The following is a 17,371-nucleotide window of genomic DNA, read 5'->3' on the forward strand; positions in this document are numbered from 1 at the left end:
TGGAAGTTATTAATGGCTTAACAGTTTTTTCCTCTCCCTCCTGCCTCCTCAGTCAAGCTGACCCACTTGTTTGTGGGACCAAACAATAAAGCAGATCAGTGAACTGAGATAGGTTAAAAAAAAAACCAAAAACAAAAAAAAAAAACCCAAACACAAAACAAAATAAGGGCCTTGACGATGTACTCTGCATTGAGTTCAGTGCTACCAGTACAACTTTACTAGCAAAAGCATGTGTTTACACATTTAGATACATAAGGCATCAAAAAGGCTTCCATGGCTCATATCCACACCTCAACTATGCTGTATTTCAAGCAACCAAGGACTTTTCTTGGATGTGACTTCAGTTTTGTTCTTCAAAGGTGCCACAAAGGATCTAAATTTTGATTCATCTTCATTATGAGATTGCAGTGTGGATTTACACAAACGCTTCCAGTGCAAGCAAAATTCGTAAGACAACCAGTAGACAAACACACTAAAGAGAACCACTGGAGGCAGGGTGGTCCCTCCCTACCTCAATGTTAACATCTCTCCGTTCACTGTATCGAAGGCTGAGAAAAGGCCTTAAAGTATTAGTTAGAATGTTTCCTTCATCCAGCAAGAGATGTCACTAACCGATGAAGCTGAAGTGTTTTTATCCCAAGTTTCAAAGCCTAAAGACAGATGTTGCAGTTCCACAAGCGTTTCTCCGATGGCCATGCCAACGCGCCCAGTCCCCAGGCTCATTCCCACCTCTACATGCTGCTCTTCACCAGAGCCAGCTCAGCTCTTTGTTCAGCTGCAGGGACTGGAGAATCCCCTGGTTTCACTACATATCTCCAGTAAAGCAGAGGGGACAGAACAAGGTCACGGCTGAACAAGGCTGCTTAGGAACAGGCAACAGACATAGGTGAAACGAGATCCATTTTTGTGCAGCTTTCTAAATATTCTTCCTCTGAATCTATCTGTGCTATTATCAAGATCAAGGGCAGGTTTCCCCAGCAGAGGTCCACTGGTAAGCAAAGGAGTTGCACTGCTTTCCCTCCTTCAGAGGGAAACCCCAAGGATCCTTTCCAATAAGGATCCCATCCCTCCCACACCAACCCTCTCCTACTTTGGATGACACACTTCAGGGCACAGGTTGTAAGCCAAAGCATGAGCCCAATGAACAAAACAGGTTAAAAAAATACGACAAATCTGATGAGAACAAAAAAATATCTTAAAATCAATATGAAACTGAAGCAACACATTTGAAGAAACAAATTATTATTATCAAATCCCATGGACAACCTTTTAGAACAAACTACTTCAAAGAAATTGTAAGTTTTGATTTCTGGCAGATTTTGGTTTGATTTTACTGCTGCTTATTTTTAATTCCTCAGTTGTAAGGACACTAAGAAGGGGAAAAAAACAAACAAACTCAAAACTTATGGTTACTACCCTCGTGGCATGATGGAAATACTGCAAAGCATTACACTAGTTTTTAAGGGGACTGGTTTCTCAGTGCAGGGTTTAAGTCCAAGAAGTGTCTGAAACAGTCAGACTGAAACAGAGGAGATAAACACACAGGAAGAGTAAAAAGAGGGAAAGGAAAGCAGAAGAAAATTGTGAAACTCCACTACTGTAATTGCTACTAGCAAGGAGGGTTTTGCATGTGGCTTGTGACCCACTGTTTAATTCATACAATTTACAGATACGTTTGAGCTATCTCTGTGTTCAAACTTCTAACAGTATCTACTGTTCTCCAGAAATTAGGTTCACCTCTCGATATTATTAAGCAACTAACACTTAACGAGGTGAAAAATTCTTTATAAGAGGTCAGTTCCTTGCTACTCCCAATGAAGAAGGAAATCTAACTATCCTTATCTTGATTTAATGAACGATAAAAGAGGGTTCCTGCAGCTTCTGCTTAAGCAGATTTCCTTTAAAAAAAAAAGTACATCTCACATTGTCTTCAGACTCGAAGCCTGTAAACCCATGCACCAGCATCCAAGAGTCCAGTCAGCCCTAACTTCTGTAACAGAAGCAAACCAACCATTTATCTAAATGCAATAGCTAAGACATGCTGTGAAGACAAACTTGTGTCTAAAAACTGTTACCTGATTACAGTTACCAGAAATATTCTGGTGGTGCGTAACTGAGACACATTTCACGACTAATGAACAACAGCAAAGAGTCGGCTGCACCAGGAAAGCTGCCTGGCTTTACAAGTGGGAAGGGAGAATTCAAATTCTTCCCCACCTCCAAATGAAGCAATCTCTGTTCTTGGAAAAAAAACAAAGATTATGCAGAAACCACCATGCCCGAGTACTGGCATGGTCAACTTCACCTTGACTGCTTAAAACAAAACATATTTTTAGATGAGGGGGAGAAAAAGAAACAAACCAACAACACAACTGATCACTCCCCAAACACTCCTTAATCCCTTCATTCTTTTCCAGTAATCAGAGACTATCAAGACAAAAAAATGCAACAAGTTACTGTCAAAAAAAACTGTGTAGTGCTAAATAAGTGCAACAGTCGAACAGACACTCCTTGAGTCAGACAGGGGCTGGGGCAGCCCAGCAGGACCAGATCAGTAATGGTCCCTGTCACAGCTGATGGATAAAATAGTGATGCATACAGATGCAGGGTGGCCAGCCTTTCTGATCCTAAGACCTACAAACCAGAATGTTCATATCACTACAAGTCACAACCCCCTGCTACTGCCACCGCCACGTCCAGTGCAGCCAGAGAACTGCAGAACACGTGCAAATTTAAAACGCTCACCCCAAAGCCCTTGTCCTCTGCCAAGAGACAAGGGCTAAACCGCACAGGTGAGCAACAAGAGCAGGTGGCACGCCTGCCCCAGCACCCGTGTAGGGCAGCTTCCTCCTCCGCTGGAAGGGCAGATGAAAAAAGAGACTGCATGAAGCCTCTTTATTGTTCATTAAATCAGAGCCCACCCTGCAGAGCATCCCCGAGCCGCTGCTGGGTCCCGGGGACCGCAGGCACGGCCAACCACATGTGAGATGCTCAAGAGTGCAGACAGACCACTGCACATCCTAGACTTGGAAGAGTAGTCCACAATTTATCGAGTACTTTCATGGCTCAGAAGCAAGTTTTACAACAAAAATTTCCTATGTAGTCCCAGAATAACATGTTGATCCTACACTGGGAAGTCGGTTTCTTTTCCTAAAAATGTAATTTCCCTTCTCTTTTTATGTATTGACTCATTTACTAATACATTTACAACAGATTTAAAGTCTGTACGTTTTTAAACCACGAATTAGCCATTTCATGAAACAAATTTACACCATTGATTCCTCATCTATTTAATGGTAAAAATATTAACCCACTAAGATGGATTTGGAATTTAAAACTTTCATCAAGTTTTAAAAAGCATTTGCACCCTCATACTTTTATAAAGTTCTCCAGCAAAGTTTTGCTGAACAATATCAGTGATGTTAGAAAATAACTCTCCAAAACATATGGGAAGGAAAATCTCCGTTGTGGAAACACACAACTGTTCATTTTTTTTAAACACAGCTCGACAGAAATTCATTCAATTGTTGTATTAGTATAACATCACACTTAGAGCCCTAAAACAAAATTTTCCTTTTATCTTTACAAAAACACATGCACAACTCAAGATGCTGTATTTTTTAAGAACATCCTTACAGTTGCATCTTGTGAAATCACCAGATGATCAGGCTTAGAGCTACAGTGAACACAAATGAAACTCCTACACATCCTTTCCTATTTACACTAGGAAATCCTTAAAAATGACCTTAAGAATTTTCACAGATTTCTGCATTTAAAGCAAGTTCTACTGGAGTGCATTCAATCCCTTAACATAGAAAAGATAAAGCTCCAAGTTCTGTTTTCCAGCACTTTTATGATGTTTCATATCAAAGAGGTGTGCTGTATCAAAAAACCCTCACCCCTCCTAGGCTGCAAACACTGCAGTACTGCTAAAAAAAAAAAAATCTATTTTGAACTTTCTTCTCGTAAGATATTCTAGCTTACTATCCACATAGTCTTCCTCTGGCTTGCAATATGCTTTGGAGTGCTGTCAAGGTGCTGGTTTCAATGCAGAAAATCCCAAGATGCTCTGGACACCTGGAAGACTGTCTATCTCCACGTCCCAGCATAAACGCAAGAATAAGCTGAGGTACTAGTGTTTTCTCTTCCCCAGGCTAAACGGGATGCTCCTGGCACATCACCTCTGAGTGGCATCACTCTGGAGCTTGCTTTACACCTGCTGCCAGGGACAACGCCAGGTTTGCAGACACTGAACGTCCTGTTCTCCTAAGATGCTTGATGCTACAGAGCATGATGGTTTTGTTTAGATCTTCACTATTAAATGGGTCAGAACTGACTTATTTTGGTAACGTTTAAAGCAGCTGCCGAACAGCAATTAAACACGCAACCTGAGATATGCTACACTGATTACATCATGGAATTTTAGTTTTATCAAAATTTAGTTTTAATCTCTATATTTTTAAGATATGTTGCTTAACAAATATGCACACGTTGTTACGCTGAACAACCAAGCTGTGTTATTCTAGATGTACATTAAGTCCAATATAAAACAATCTTCAAAAGTGTTTTTATATTCTAAAGATAATCCCAAAGATTCCTAGGCACTATGGTTAAAAACTAACACTGTCTTCCCCAAACTGGAAATACTTAGTACAGTTTCAGTATTTTCAAAATCCATCTACTAATTTCCAGAAGCTTAATTATTTCTAGTTGACAAAATCTCAGCCTTCTAGGAAAACTAGGGAAATACAAGCCAGAACAAAACATGAGTTCCAAGCTGACCATTCTTCATTTTGCTGGCAAGTCATTCAAACTCCATTCAGTGTTTGTAAACTTACAGAGCTTGTTTTACTACAATCAGTAAGCCAAGCTGAAAAAAAATGGTTTAGCAGAAGTATTAAAATGTGTTGAGTGTAAGCACGCAGCGATATGTACAGATACATTATGCTACAGCCATTGCCACCAACTAGGTGCACTTTTTGCTACTGTATCACATTAACATGCTAAAACCATCGGAGCAAAATACATTATCTTACGTGACCAATGAAAAAAAAGTTTCAAAAAACAACACAGCATATTTAATAACTGGAGAAATAAAATAGCCAGTCTTCAGCCCCCATTCTACTTGCCAAGACACTTTATAACAACTGTTAATCCTGTTGCTAGTAATGTCAAACTAGCACACAGTAGATTTTATATATATTTTTATATATAGATATATATTTGAGGGAAAAAAAGCACAATTGCTATGGATTACTAATAACTTATATTGCAACCCACCCAATATTTTACTCCTTTACAATCAACATTTTACAGCCACAAGATACAAAGCTAAATTAAAGCAACTGATCTGAGACACCTCAAAGCACAAACTAAAGCAAACAATGCCCTACTTTAAATTTATTATCATTTAAGAAAAATTGGATGCTTCACAAGCTCTGAACCAGTTCATTTTCACCCTTACCCCAAATATCGAATGATGTCACGCGAGATGTACTTGCTAAACTGGTTTAACTGCTACAGGCTGGATACACTGTTTAGATTTTCTTGTGATAAATTATTCCGCAGCAATGAAACCGATTCAGTTAGTCTCAAACAACTATCTCCATCTGCTTTTTTGGTTTATATTACTTCTCCACATAAAACCTGCTACTTTACTTATCATAAGCTACCTAGTAACCACATGGACCAGATTTTACTTCTCTTCTGAATTCAGTCAACAGCATGAAACAACTGGAGTGGAGTAAGGAAGCCTGATATATATATAATTCACCCTAAACAGTGTGCTATCTACACTTCCCTCTAAATTTTACACAGATTTTCCACTATTCCACTGTTTCCACTTCCCCTTCACCGAAAGTTTAATAAATCTGATGACCTACTGAGCACTCAGTTCATGAAGAATGCACAGAAGAAACTCTAGACATAGTTAGCACTCTTCAAAGAAGTCACCAATGCAGCTTTTTCCACTTGGCATGACGCAGCTATCCGAGAACGATGCAACGCACCTCTTTTCCCAAGACCAAACATGCTGTTTCCAGTGGTACTAAACATTATCATTACTGGGAATACAAGGCCAGGTCTGGTTCTTTGCTTTAGGTATAACCTCAGAATTAACTTAATTTTGCTTGTTGACTGCTGCATCAGCATTTTTGTCTCCCCTCACTTGAGCATCATCTATTTTATGGAAAAACGTCAAGGCTGGAGAAGGGAAGGGGCAGGAAGAACATATAAACAAGCAGATACCCACAGTCGTATGATGAATTCAGTCTGTGTATTCTGTCAAACACACAGCCTCACTTTATCACCACTTGGCTAGAAGCAGTACAGAAGACAGCAAAGGAGCTCAGGGAAAAAGGAATACAGGCCTTCAGGAGAAAGGCATGGAAGCAGGCAAAAAAAAGAAAACGAACACAGTGCTATGTATGCAAATGATATTAAATTGCCAAGAATTGATAATACTAATGAGGACAAAACACGAGAGGGAAATAAGCATTCAGAAGACAAAAAAATAAGTCATGTACTTGAGACAGGTACCACTCAGTGGGTGCTGTCAGTAGTGTGCAAAACAGGAATGAAGAGCAAGCAACGCAAACTTCTAGTTGCATGGAAACTGCAGGGAAGTGCAATTTTAAACTTTTCACATACATACACACAGACAGAACATTTTTTTCCCCTGTTCTTTGTAAATATCTTGCATTGTTTCACCTGGAATTCAAATTTCAACTTTAAATTGCCCTACCTAGGAAAATCTTAACAGATGACATCGCCCGAGAGGCTGCAGAGCTGACTCGAGGAGAACACAAGTGTGTAACCTGAACCCCCAGTCACCCCACATTCACGGACTGTGACTCCATCTCCATAAGCTTGTGATGGCTGCTTCGGAAAAGAAACTTCCATAATGCAAAACACACGTACGTATGCAACTACGGGCAGAGGCTGAACCTACAAAAAAGTAGATTCAAACTACAAAACAAGGGATATTTAACAGTTATTAAGCTGCAAATGAGACCTTCCATGAAAAGAACTTTCTGAAACATGTAACTGTAGATCTGTATTAAGCCAAGTTCTTTGAAGTTCAGACACATTTGTGAAAAGATGTTACCACGGAAGAATATATAAAGTATCGGAGTTGGATTCAATTACACTTCATAGAGCAACTCACTAGCAACTACGCAGCTCTAACTCTTCGCCTGGTAAAGCGACCCACGAACCTTACCTACACTACAGAAAAACTATTTTTTTTCTACTAAACTTATTTAGCATACAAATAAACTCTTCTGAATTTCTACAGGATAATTGACTAATCACCATTCCAAACTGTTAATTTATCTAAAACTCATGCACCAACGGCTCATCTGCACACTCCCACTCTGTTTCAGCCCAAAGGCAGCCACGGCAGCCAGAATCACACGCTTTTGTGCAGCAGTGGATGAGGGGTGCTCACGAAATCCATGACTAGTGACAGAATTTGTCTAGATAACTGCCAGCATCCGTGCCACCTCCAGCAGCCCTTCTTGTTCCTTCCTGCCCCAATGCCAAACCTTCACCACATTCATATGACACTAAATGGAGCTGCAGAGTGAACCAAATTAGAAAACTAAACTACATTTTAAACCTCCACTTTTCGTTTTGAATTTTGAGCACTTTATAGTCACAGGGAGGTGCGCTAGCCCAGCCACTGGCGTGGCACATGAGATGACAATGAGCAGCAGCAAACGCTGTGTTTGTCCAACTGTATCCTCAGCTTGGGAAGCGGCTGCCTTCGGCCAAGGGGACGCAACCTCTTCTGACAGTTCTCATAAATCTAAAGTTTCTCTGTCCACGTATCACTACTGCCAAGCCTCAGTAAGGCTACAGCTGATTACAAACAACGTCCACAGGTAATAGAAGACTAAATACACAAAGAGGTGATTTGTAACACCACAGCGTTCTAGCTAAGTATTGCAAGTGGGGGAGCCTGCATCACACCTGGTCCTGTTGAGCAGGTACCTGCCCCTCATCAAGGTTGTCATTACTTCCTTCCCTCATGATGCAGAGATGATTCTTCTCTTTCTAAAGAGAATGTCCTCCTCCCTCCTGAAGCCCGATAGCCCTGTCTAGTACTACTTTCATTTACAGAAAGTGTCCGTAAGGTCATCAAGGAAGAGTAAATTAGTCATAAGGGAAAGGAAAGGGAGCAAAACAGGGACATGAGAGAAGACACTCAAAATACCATATCTGATTTAATCTTAAAGAGTTTAATTCCACACTTTTATTACTACATCTGAAACGCTTATTTGGCTCATCAAAAATTATTCATTTAGAATAGCTGTACATAGAATAAGCGAACCTTCACATAACTCAGAATCAAGATGTGCAATTTTCCACTGCACATTCTTCACATACCTCCTAAATCTAATGTGATCACTCACTGAGAATGGCATCCACACTGTTCTGTGCATGTTAAAATTAAGCTAACTACATGTTATTAAGTATTTTCTTCACTGCTTGAAAGCATCGCTCTCAAGAAAGCACAAACACCCATACATTAAGATGACGAACATTGCTTTACACACTAAATGAATATATACCCATGACATCAGCTTTTATTAAAAATTAGCAATAATCTGATCTCTGCAATCTTGTACACTTAACACATCTCTCAAGAAAAATCAAGTATTGCAAAAAAAGCTCCAAAAGCTAAACTTTTTGGGGTTTGTTTTTGCATAAACAGACAGCTCTGTAAACTCTCATAAATTAGTAAGTTCATAATACCACCCAGAATCAGCTGTGTGCAGCCTAACAGATCTCAAACACATTTCTGACATAATGCTGTATTCTCAGTGTCGCTATATTGATGTACGCAGAGACTCTTTCCTCACCCCTCCAACGGAGGTGGCCACCAGCATAAGATTTCCACAGCCATCAAAGGGACTTCCACACATATTTTGCGCTCCTGTATTTCCACTGACAGAAGAGATGCAATCCAGAAGTTCAGGACACCTTTATACTGCATAAAAATGTTCAGCATTTCACACTGTGTCCAGCATAGTAGAGCATCAGGTCCATAAAAATTAAAATAAAAATATTAAATACAGTCAATATTCTAAAGGGCTTGAAAATGATATTGAGAAAAAGCAGATTGCTAAAGGCTATTAATCAATCTGCTGGAAAACATAACCCACAAGATGTTAATATACAAACAAGTATGAGGTATACTTTAAATCACCTCCTTTACGTATTTGTCATATGGTACAGAAACACCAGTTTAGAGATTTTTCTAAAACAAAACAAAAACCAGTTGCTCCAATAGTCAGTTTTAGCTATTATTTTTGAATTTTATGTTTAAATAAACAAGGCTTTATGTAATGACCTTCTAATCTTGAAACGTAACCTCACAGTCACGGTGACAAACTTGCACTAAAACACCTTTGCTCCTCCTGATTTCAATGGCTATTATTTAGCAGAAAGGTACATTTGCTAAATCGGTTGTCCACTTTTCCAAGCAAAATACCTTGTGTTGGCGAATATTTATGTCACTGTTGATTAAAAAGGTCGTAACAGAACGGGCATCTTCACAGCCAGGCATTCTAAACGACATTTAGGTAGCTGGTGTTTTTGACCTCCAAGTCAAATACCATCGGTACGAGCAGCATGCTGTGGCTGCCCTTCCTCAGGGAACAAAATCCCGCCGTACGTTTGCCCAAAATAATTTTACATCGCTGAATTCAGACATAAGGTGTTGTTCCAAAGGGGGGTAGGAGGGCGTAAAAATAACAACACAGTGGAAAAAAAAAAAAAAAAGCTAAAGGCACCACTGGAGACTACACCGGACGGGAGCAGGGAACAAGCCTGAAAACGTAGTGCCTCCTTTATGAGACCAGCGCAAGTGCATGACGGTGCAGGATCCGGGCCGAGGGCTGCGCGGGCGCTACACATGGCCAGCGCAGCCCGCGACCCCGCGCTAGGCCCGGCCGGCGGCGGCTTCTGTAAATAACCCTCGGAGGAGGGTTAATTAAAATGGCGAGCAGCGTGGCTGCCTGCATACAATGAGCGGCCGGGCCGAGCCGCCGCGCCGCCCCGCACGGCCGCGGGCAGGGCAGGGCTGAAGCCCACCGCCCACCCCCGCGGCGGGAGCGGGGCACGGCGGCGGCGGGCCGGGGCGGGCCGGGTAGGCCCCACTGCCCACCGCCCGGCAGCCCCGGGGGCCGGTCGCCCCCGGCACGGCCGCGTCCCCTTCCCCCGCGCAAGGCGAAACCCTCCCTCGAAATCACAATTACTTCGAGACGGACCCCGTCCCCGCCACGGCCGGACGGGCCCCCCTCGGGGCGCGGCTGCGCGCCCCCGCCCCCCCTGCCGCCGGTCGCCTCCCGCGGCGGGAGGCTGCCGGTCCCCGCCAGGCCGAAGGTCCGGGCTCACGGCCGCACGCCTCGCCCCGGGGGCGCGGGTCCCCTTTTGTAGCAGCGCTGCCCCCGCACCCTCCCCCGCTCGCGATGCAAATTCCTGCAGAGCCCCCCCGGGCCGCCTCCCCCGGCCCCGCACCGCTCCTCGCCGCCGCAACTTTCGCCGAAGCACCGCCGGGCAGAGCTGCCCGCGCCCCGGGATGGGGGGACCCCGGCTGCCGGGGCTGGCCGCGGCCGGGCACGGGACGCCGAGTGCGGCCGCCCCTGCTCGCCGGGCAGAAGAGGGCCAGGCGCGTGTTTACCGCGGAGCGAGGACGGGAGCTGCCCGGCGGGGACGCGCCAGGAGCCGGCAGCAAGGCAGGGGGGCCGGGGGGGAAACTCTGCTCAGAGTTAAGGGCGCGGGGCCCTGCCCGGCCCCGGCCTTACCTTCCATCTCCATGTCCTCGGGCTCGCTCAGCTGCTGCTCCCCGGGCTTCTGGTGCTGCTGCTGTTGCTGATGGTGGTTCATGTCGGGCTGAGGTTGGGGCTCGGGCTCGGCGGCGGCGGCCTGGGCCTTTCCCGTTGGGGGCGGCGGGCCTGTGTCGGCAGGGGAAGGGGCGGAGGAGCGGCGGGGCCTGGGCAGCGGCCGGGACTGGGCACCCGCCTCGGGGGGCTGCGGCTGGGCTCCGGCGGGCAGGGAGCGGGCAGCCGGCGGAGGCAGCGAGACGCGCACGTATTTGCTCGCTATTCGCCCAATCTCGGCGGCGGCACCCGGTCGGGGGAAAGGGGTGGGGAGGAGGGACCGGCCGGGGGTGGCGGCTTCCCCGGGGGCCGGAGGGGAGGGGACCGGGAGGAGGGGGGGGGGGGGGGGGGGGGGGGACGGGAGACCAGGAGTCAGGGCCCGGCGGCGGCGCCCGGCGCTTCCCCCTCCCCCGGCGAGGTGTCCCCGGCGCTGCGAAGTCGAGGAGGTGCCGCGGAGCCCCTCCTCTGCCCTCCCGCCCCCCCCAGCGCCCCGGCACAGCCGCTGGCCGACGCCTGGCTCGCTGCTCCCGGCCCGCGGGCCGCCCCCGTTGCCTGTGCCCCGGCGCGCTGCTGCCGCTCCGCCGCCGCCAGCGCTCTCTGTCTCAAAATGGCGGCTGCGGTAAACGCCGTGAAATGTCACATCCGCATGAGGGGCAGCCCAGCTAGCCGGGGAGGGGGAGGCGGCGCCGCGGCCGCCCCGGGAACAGCAACCGCCGCTGCCGCCGCCGCCACAGGAGGCCGGAGGGGCGGGGCTAGAGGGGCTGGGCCCGGGCGCCGCCGCGGCCTCTCCGCAGGCCGCCGCCGCCACCTGCGCTCAGCCCGGGCACCGCCGCAGCCGCCGAGGCTCCCCGCGCGGCCGCTGCGAGCCGAGGTGCGGGGCTCCCCCCGGCTCCACCGGACAGAGGCCCGGGCCCGGGCCCCGCGCCCGCTTGGCGGGAGCCCCGGAGCGCCTCACCGCGCGGCCCGGCGCTGCCCGCCGCCCGTCCGCCCCCGCCGCCGCCGCGCGCCCCCTCGCGGCTGAGGGCGGCGCCCCCCCGCAGCGGGCCCGGCCGGGGGGCGGGGGGCTGCGGGCGGCCCCGGGCACCGCCGGCCTCGGGGAGGCACGTGGGACCCGCTGGGCTCCGCGGGCTTCCGTGCCCGCTGCGGGCACGTCTCACCCCTTGCGCCCAGGCCCGCGCGTGTGCGGCCGGGCACGGGGCTCCCGGCGGGCTCGGGGCCCGGCAGGCCCTTCCCCGCGTCCCGCGCCTCCGGCCCTGGAGCCGGGCACGGCCGGGCGGGGGGCACCTGCCGTGGTGGAGGTGTTGGTGCGTGGGGCTCACCCCGTGCCCCTGCACGGCTGCCACCCTTGCAGGGCATGGGCAGCCGAGTAAAGGGGATATTCGTATGACGTGGAAAGAGAGAAAACTCTCAAGACGACTGTTCCTCACCTGCATGCCACCAGGCTACGTCAGCCTGTAGAATTCCCTCCCTGGGAAGAGTCCTGCCTGTTTTCCTCTGCTGGAAGAGGCTGGGGTGTGGGTGAACAAATAACACCCGGCTGGCCCAGTTTGGGGTTAGAGCAACGAAGGAAGCAGCTTCACTTGGGGTTGGAAGAGTGGTTGGAAGGCTGCGGAGAGGTGCATTAAACAGCCCCGTATTTCCTTCACGGTCCTGGGGAGCCCCGGCACGGGATAGTCTCTGAAGGGAAGGGCTCAGGACATGCAGAATTCGGGCCTCCTGAAGGGACTGAAAATACACCGAGCAGATAGTGCCAGTCTGACTGCAAGTAGATAAGGGATCTAAAAGTTTGTTTATTTTTCTAGTTTTTAAGATGAACAAATCAAAACCAATCTGAGGGATGAGCCCAGCCTGTCTGGGCTCCAGCTGGCCCCTTCTCAGCAACTCAGGAGTCTGCAGGGGTGGGCAGGAGAGGAAAATAATTTCCAAGTCTGAAGCCCTGCCTTAGGTAGTAGAACTCCAGGGTTAGAAAGAGGAAAAATAAGGGAAGTTGAGGATATTAGTGGGAAGATCAGGTTTTAAAAACGGTTAATTTGATAGTTTGCCTTCCAAAAAAATATATTCTGACTTTCCCAGTTGTTCATCTCAATTCTCAAAAGCTATTTAAAGAAAAATGATTTACAAACCTGGAAAAGATTTGTTGCTATTGACCCCAGCAAAAACATGACAAATCTGCTAAACTTGGGTTTACAGCAAAAGAGGGGGATGAGGACAGAGGTTGATGCACATATCTTTAGTTTTTTGTGTCCTAAACTTTGAATTACCCCACTGCCAGTCTTTCTCTGTAATTACCCCTCAGAACAATTGCTCTTTCCTAATGACTTCCATTCCAACCACCTAAATCATACACAGGTTTAAACTCATCCCTTCGTCCTCGCTCCACAAGTGATCCCCAATACAGGACGAACCAGTATGTCACAACAAGAAGGTGCCTATGGGTTATTACCCGATTCTTCAGCCACATACACCAGGGTGGTGGGCAAGGATCAACTGAGGAAAACAATTTCACTACCAGAAAGAACGAGTACCTAAAGTTGACCATAAGCTGATGTTATCATACGCGTTAAAAGCGTTCTTTTGTATACAAAAGCTTCTCTGAGCTTCAGTTCATTTTAAGGTAGCTAATTTTCCAATATTGTTAAATTCTCTTACTGTTTTAGAGGAGCAGAAGTTGTGCAAAATGCATCTGCATAAATCCTTTGCTGTGGAAAAAGCGGTATGGAGCAGAGAGGCAGGAATTTTCCTGTTGGTACCTGGACGCGGGAGTGATGTATCATCAGTTTGTGAAGATGGCATATCGCAATCGAGCGCTCGATTGTATGCTTGTAATTTAAGTGAACTTTGTCTTCGGATTCCAGCTACAATATGGACTTAAGTACCATAAAATGTTTTGGAAAGACCTGTGAAAATGTGTCATTTATATTGTGTGAAATAGCTGTAAGTAAAAAAAAAAAAATCTATTGAGAATTGATTCAGGTACTTATATTTCAGAGGGAATAAATTTTTAGTATGTGTATATAATCATCTCAAATACATTTCTGAAATAGTTAAATAGTAGGCTTTTTATCATCAGCCAGTGATTGTAGCACTGTGATTTGATCGTTTCTAGGCAGGAAATAGGAACCTTAATTGCCACGCCGAAGGTGAAGCCCATGTCTCAACATAAACTAACATTTTATCCCAACTACAGGAGGAATACTTCCGAATATTTCTGGCCCATTGCCACTCCCTCCTGAAACTTTCTGCCGTTCCCCTTTCTTCAGTACAAGACACAAAAGCTCTCCATCCTTTGGAGGAGAGGACGGTCACCTTTTGTTTAACCACCTGGCCATATCATTGCTGCCGGCATTTCACCCAGCCTCTACGCCAGCACTCATATTCAATCATTTATCCAGCTGTTCCAGAAATGCCTTCTGTTTTCTTAATAAATCTGTTTCTGCACTGCATACCCCATACTCAACAGCCACGTCCCTCTGCAAATGATTCCTGTCTACTGTAGTTCTAGTGGCAAATTCCTTGTGCAGAAGAGTTGGGCAAATCCCTGGCAAGGGTTACTGATATTTTACAAAAAAAAAAAAAAAAAGAGCACAAGCAGGAATGTGGTGAATACAGTCTATGTATCCATTCCTATTGCTTTTAATCTTGTCCTTCCTTTTCCACTCCTTCTTTTCATTTCGTACACCCACTTATGAATCTTGTCTAAATTTAGGCCTCTCTCCTGTCAACTAATCCAGTCCCTCTTGGCCCTTGTGCCCACACAAAGCACTGGGGAATCTGGTGAAGCTGCACCTGAGCAAAGGATTTCATCCTCCAAGTCGCAGTCCTAGATTAGCAGGCAAAGGAGATCCCTTACTGCCTGCTCTCGGGGTCAACAGGGCTGTGGGACTGACTGCAGCCTCCCGACATTCCCTCCACGTTAGTCCTCGTAATGATAGATGAAGTTAAAGAGGTGCTATCATCTTTAAAATGCCATTGAAGAAATGGGCTTTGTTTTGTGAGGCTGACCTGCTCCTGAGCCTCCCTGAAATTAAAAATAAATCCAACTCAGGCTGTTTATTTTTAAAACACTCTCAAGCCAGTGTTCATCTGCCTGTGTGCGAGGCTGAGCCTTTAGGAACCAGAGCGAGCTCCATGTCTCCGCTGTGTTTCTGCCCTCCAAGTGAGAGATCCTGACGGTGGTGGAGCCGGGGAGGCTTTCCCTGCCCTGCCGCTGCTCCCGGAGGCTGCTGCGCTGGGATACTCTCCACCTTCACCAGGGCCCAACCACCACCCCAGCGAAAACTGTAGCAGGGAAGCACAGAAAACTGAGCTAAGGAAAGGAGGTGGATGCATAGTCCATCCTCTGCCCCACAGCAGAATCATCTAGACCAAGAGCCTTTCTGCCAGCCTGGTTATTTCCTCCCTGCTCCTCAGCTGCTCGAGGAAATTTGCTTCCCGCTTATTTGCTGCCCTGGCTTCAGCCTCAGAGGTGTCCTCTCCTGGCCAGTCTCTACACTTACTGCCAGCACCGCTTATGGTGCCCATAATGCGCGCAGGCGGCCGTGTCTATAATTAAGAAAATTTATAGCTGTTTAATGACAGAAGGACAATGACACCAGCACACACCCTAATGTAGATGCACTAAACCAGCAAAACTGGGGTTGCTACTTGTGCAGCTTACTCTGTTTCTGGATGAATACACAGTAATGCAAACGTGCCTCTGTGCCAGCACTGTGCTTCCTCAAGACATTGAGTTTGCACTTGTGGGACCATAGCCCAGCCTCTTCTGGTCTCTCACAGTTTTTCTCCTTCATCCTGTATCCATGGTCAGAGACATGTGGTACTAAGTGCTAAAAGTAGTGAAAATATTCTCACTGTTGCCAGAATCTCTCCATTCCCTTGTTCATGATCTTTCTGATGCTTTGCCCATTGCTAGTGCTGCCTGGCTTGCTTTGTACCTAAAGAGTGAAAGGTGGATCCTGGGAGACCTTATTTAGGGAGCCAAAGAATCAAATGCGTTGTCCTGGGCGCTCTAAATTAATGCAATTGCAAATCAGAGACCTTCCAGTCGAGCCAGGCAGCCAGGGGCTCTTGTGAACACCTTCAAGCTGAGCGCAGGGAAGAAAATAATGACGAGCCTCCTGCAGCACATGAGACAGGAAGGCAAGAGGCAAAAGGCAGAAAATGTTGTTAAAGGCACAGAATTAGATAAGAAAACTAGATAATTTTTTTGGCCTCAGTGTATGTATTTAGCTACAACAACTTGTTGCAAAAGTAGTGGGATGGATGGAGTTTCATGTTTTGTAAATGTATTTTCCACATTTTCTAACCCTCAACATCCTGCAATAACCCCAGACTTTCATGGCTTTTCTTTGCACCAAGTGACAAATAGCTCCAAAATAACCCTGGTCTTTTTCTGAGCAGGGGCTGGACCGAGTGACCTCTGAAAGTCCCTCCCAGCTGAAATAATTCCATGGTTCTTTAATGAGCCAGCAATTTCCACAAAGTTTGCAGGTATTTATTAGTTCAGTCTTCTATCCCTTTATCAGTTTGTGTTGAGAGTGACAGACAGGGAGACAGTGCAATAACCTAAGCTCTGTTTCCTCAGGAAACTAGGGTAAAATACATAATAAGAAAATTTTCAGGGATGTTATTGATTTAGAAATCTTTGGTTTGATGATTTCTCTTTAATTGAAAAAACACTATCTTTTAAGGAGAGATAGAAATCGTTATTCCTTAATAATAAAAGGTGGTAAATCCATTACAACTGAATGCATCCCATAGTTCAAAGCTTCACACAATTTAAAGTATATTTTTGAGCACTTTTCCAAAGCCACATACTTCATATGACTTTTACAGAGAGTCAAGACATCTAATTTCATAGCTATTAAACAAAAATCGATGAAGCTTAATTTTCACAATAAAACCAAGTCTGTTTTGATAAAAAGTTGTATGTTTACATCTAAGCTGCTAGGTGGTGACTCATTCTCTGTTTACCAGCTTTGAAAAGTCCAATGATTCCTTTCTCTTAGCAAATTTTTTTGGACACAGTAAACTATGAAGTCAAGTGTTACAGTGATATACATCCAAAGTAAAACGGGAATGGAAGGTACTTTACTGGTCCATCTTTTTCTGTACAACTGTAATTAATCAACTAAAGGTAGTTGTAAAAGTGGTGTCTCACTCTGAGTAGAGGGCAGAAGGTGAAGCGGAAAAGTATCTATGCAATTAGGTGTACTTGCAACAGCTCTTTTTAAAATAAACGTATTATTTGTGGAAGACAGGGATTGCCAGTGCGAAAACTGGTGCCTCCTGTGCAGCATGCATTGTTCTGCCAAAGCACTTCGACCTGCAGAGGTTCTCAAAATGTGCTGTTTGAATAGTCTGTACATCTGTAGTCTGTACATCTCCTCTGTAAGCGTGGTGAGGTGTTTACGATGACCAGATTTACAAATGGGCAGCAAAAGATGACGTGACTTGTCGTGCACCACAGGTCATGCAGCAGCTAA

General features: G+C 46.3%; 1 protein-coding gene across 3 annotated transcripts in view; it reads right to left on the reverse strand.

Moving 5' to 3' along the window:
- The window catches only part of USP7 (ubiquitin specific peptidase 7), a 74,431-nt gene extending 63,467 nt beyond the window's left edge, over positions 1-10,964 (reverse strand). For 2 of the 3 annotated variants that reach the window (XM_086622591.1, XM_086622592.1), the window contains exon 1: positions 10,812-10,964. In XM_086622591.1, coding sequence (XP_086478717.1) covers positions 10,812-10,893 — 82 coding nt within the window. In that variant the 5' untranslated portion in view covers positions 10,894-10,964. Of the gene's footprint in view, positions 1-8,864; positions 8,893-10,811 lie in introns of those variants that run through there. The other variant, XM_086622593.1, reaches the window with a different exon arrangement.
- Between the last annotated feature and the right edge of the window lie 6,407 nt (positions 10,965-17,371).

This window comes from Tauraco erythrolophus, chromosome 17 (assembly GCF_009769465.1).
Source record: "Tauraco erythrolophus isolate bTauEry1 chromosome 17, bTauEry1.pri, whole genome shotgun sequence".
In the NCBI taxonomy this organism is placed as follows: domain Eukaryota; kingdom Metazoa; phylum Chordata; class Aves; order Musophagiformes; family Musophagidae; genus Tauraco; species Tauraco erythrolophus.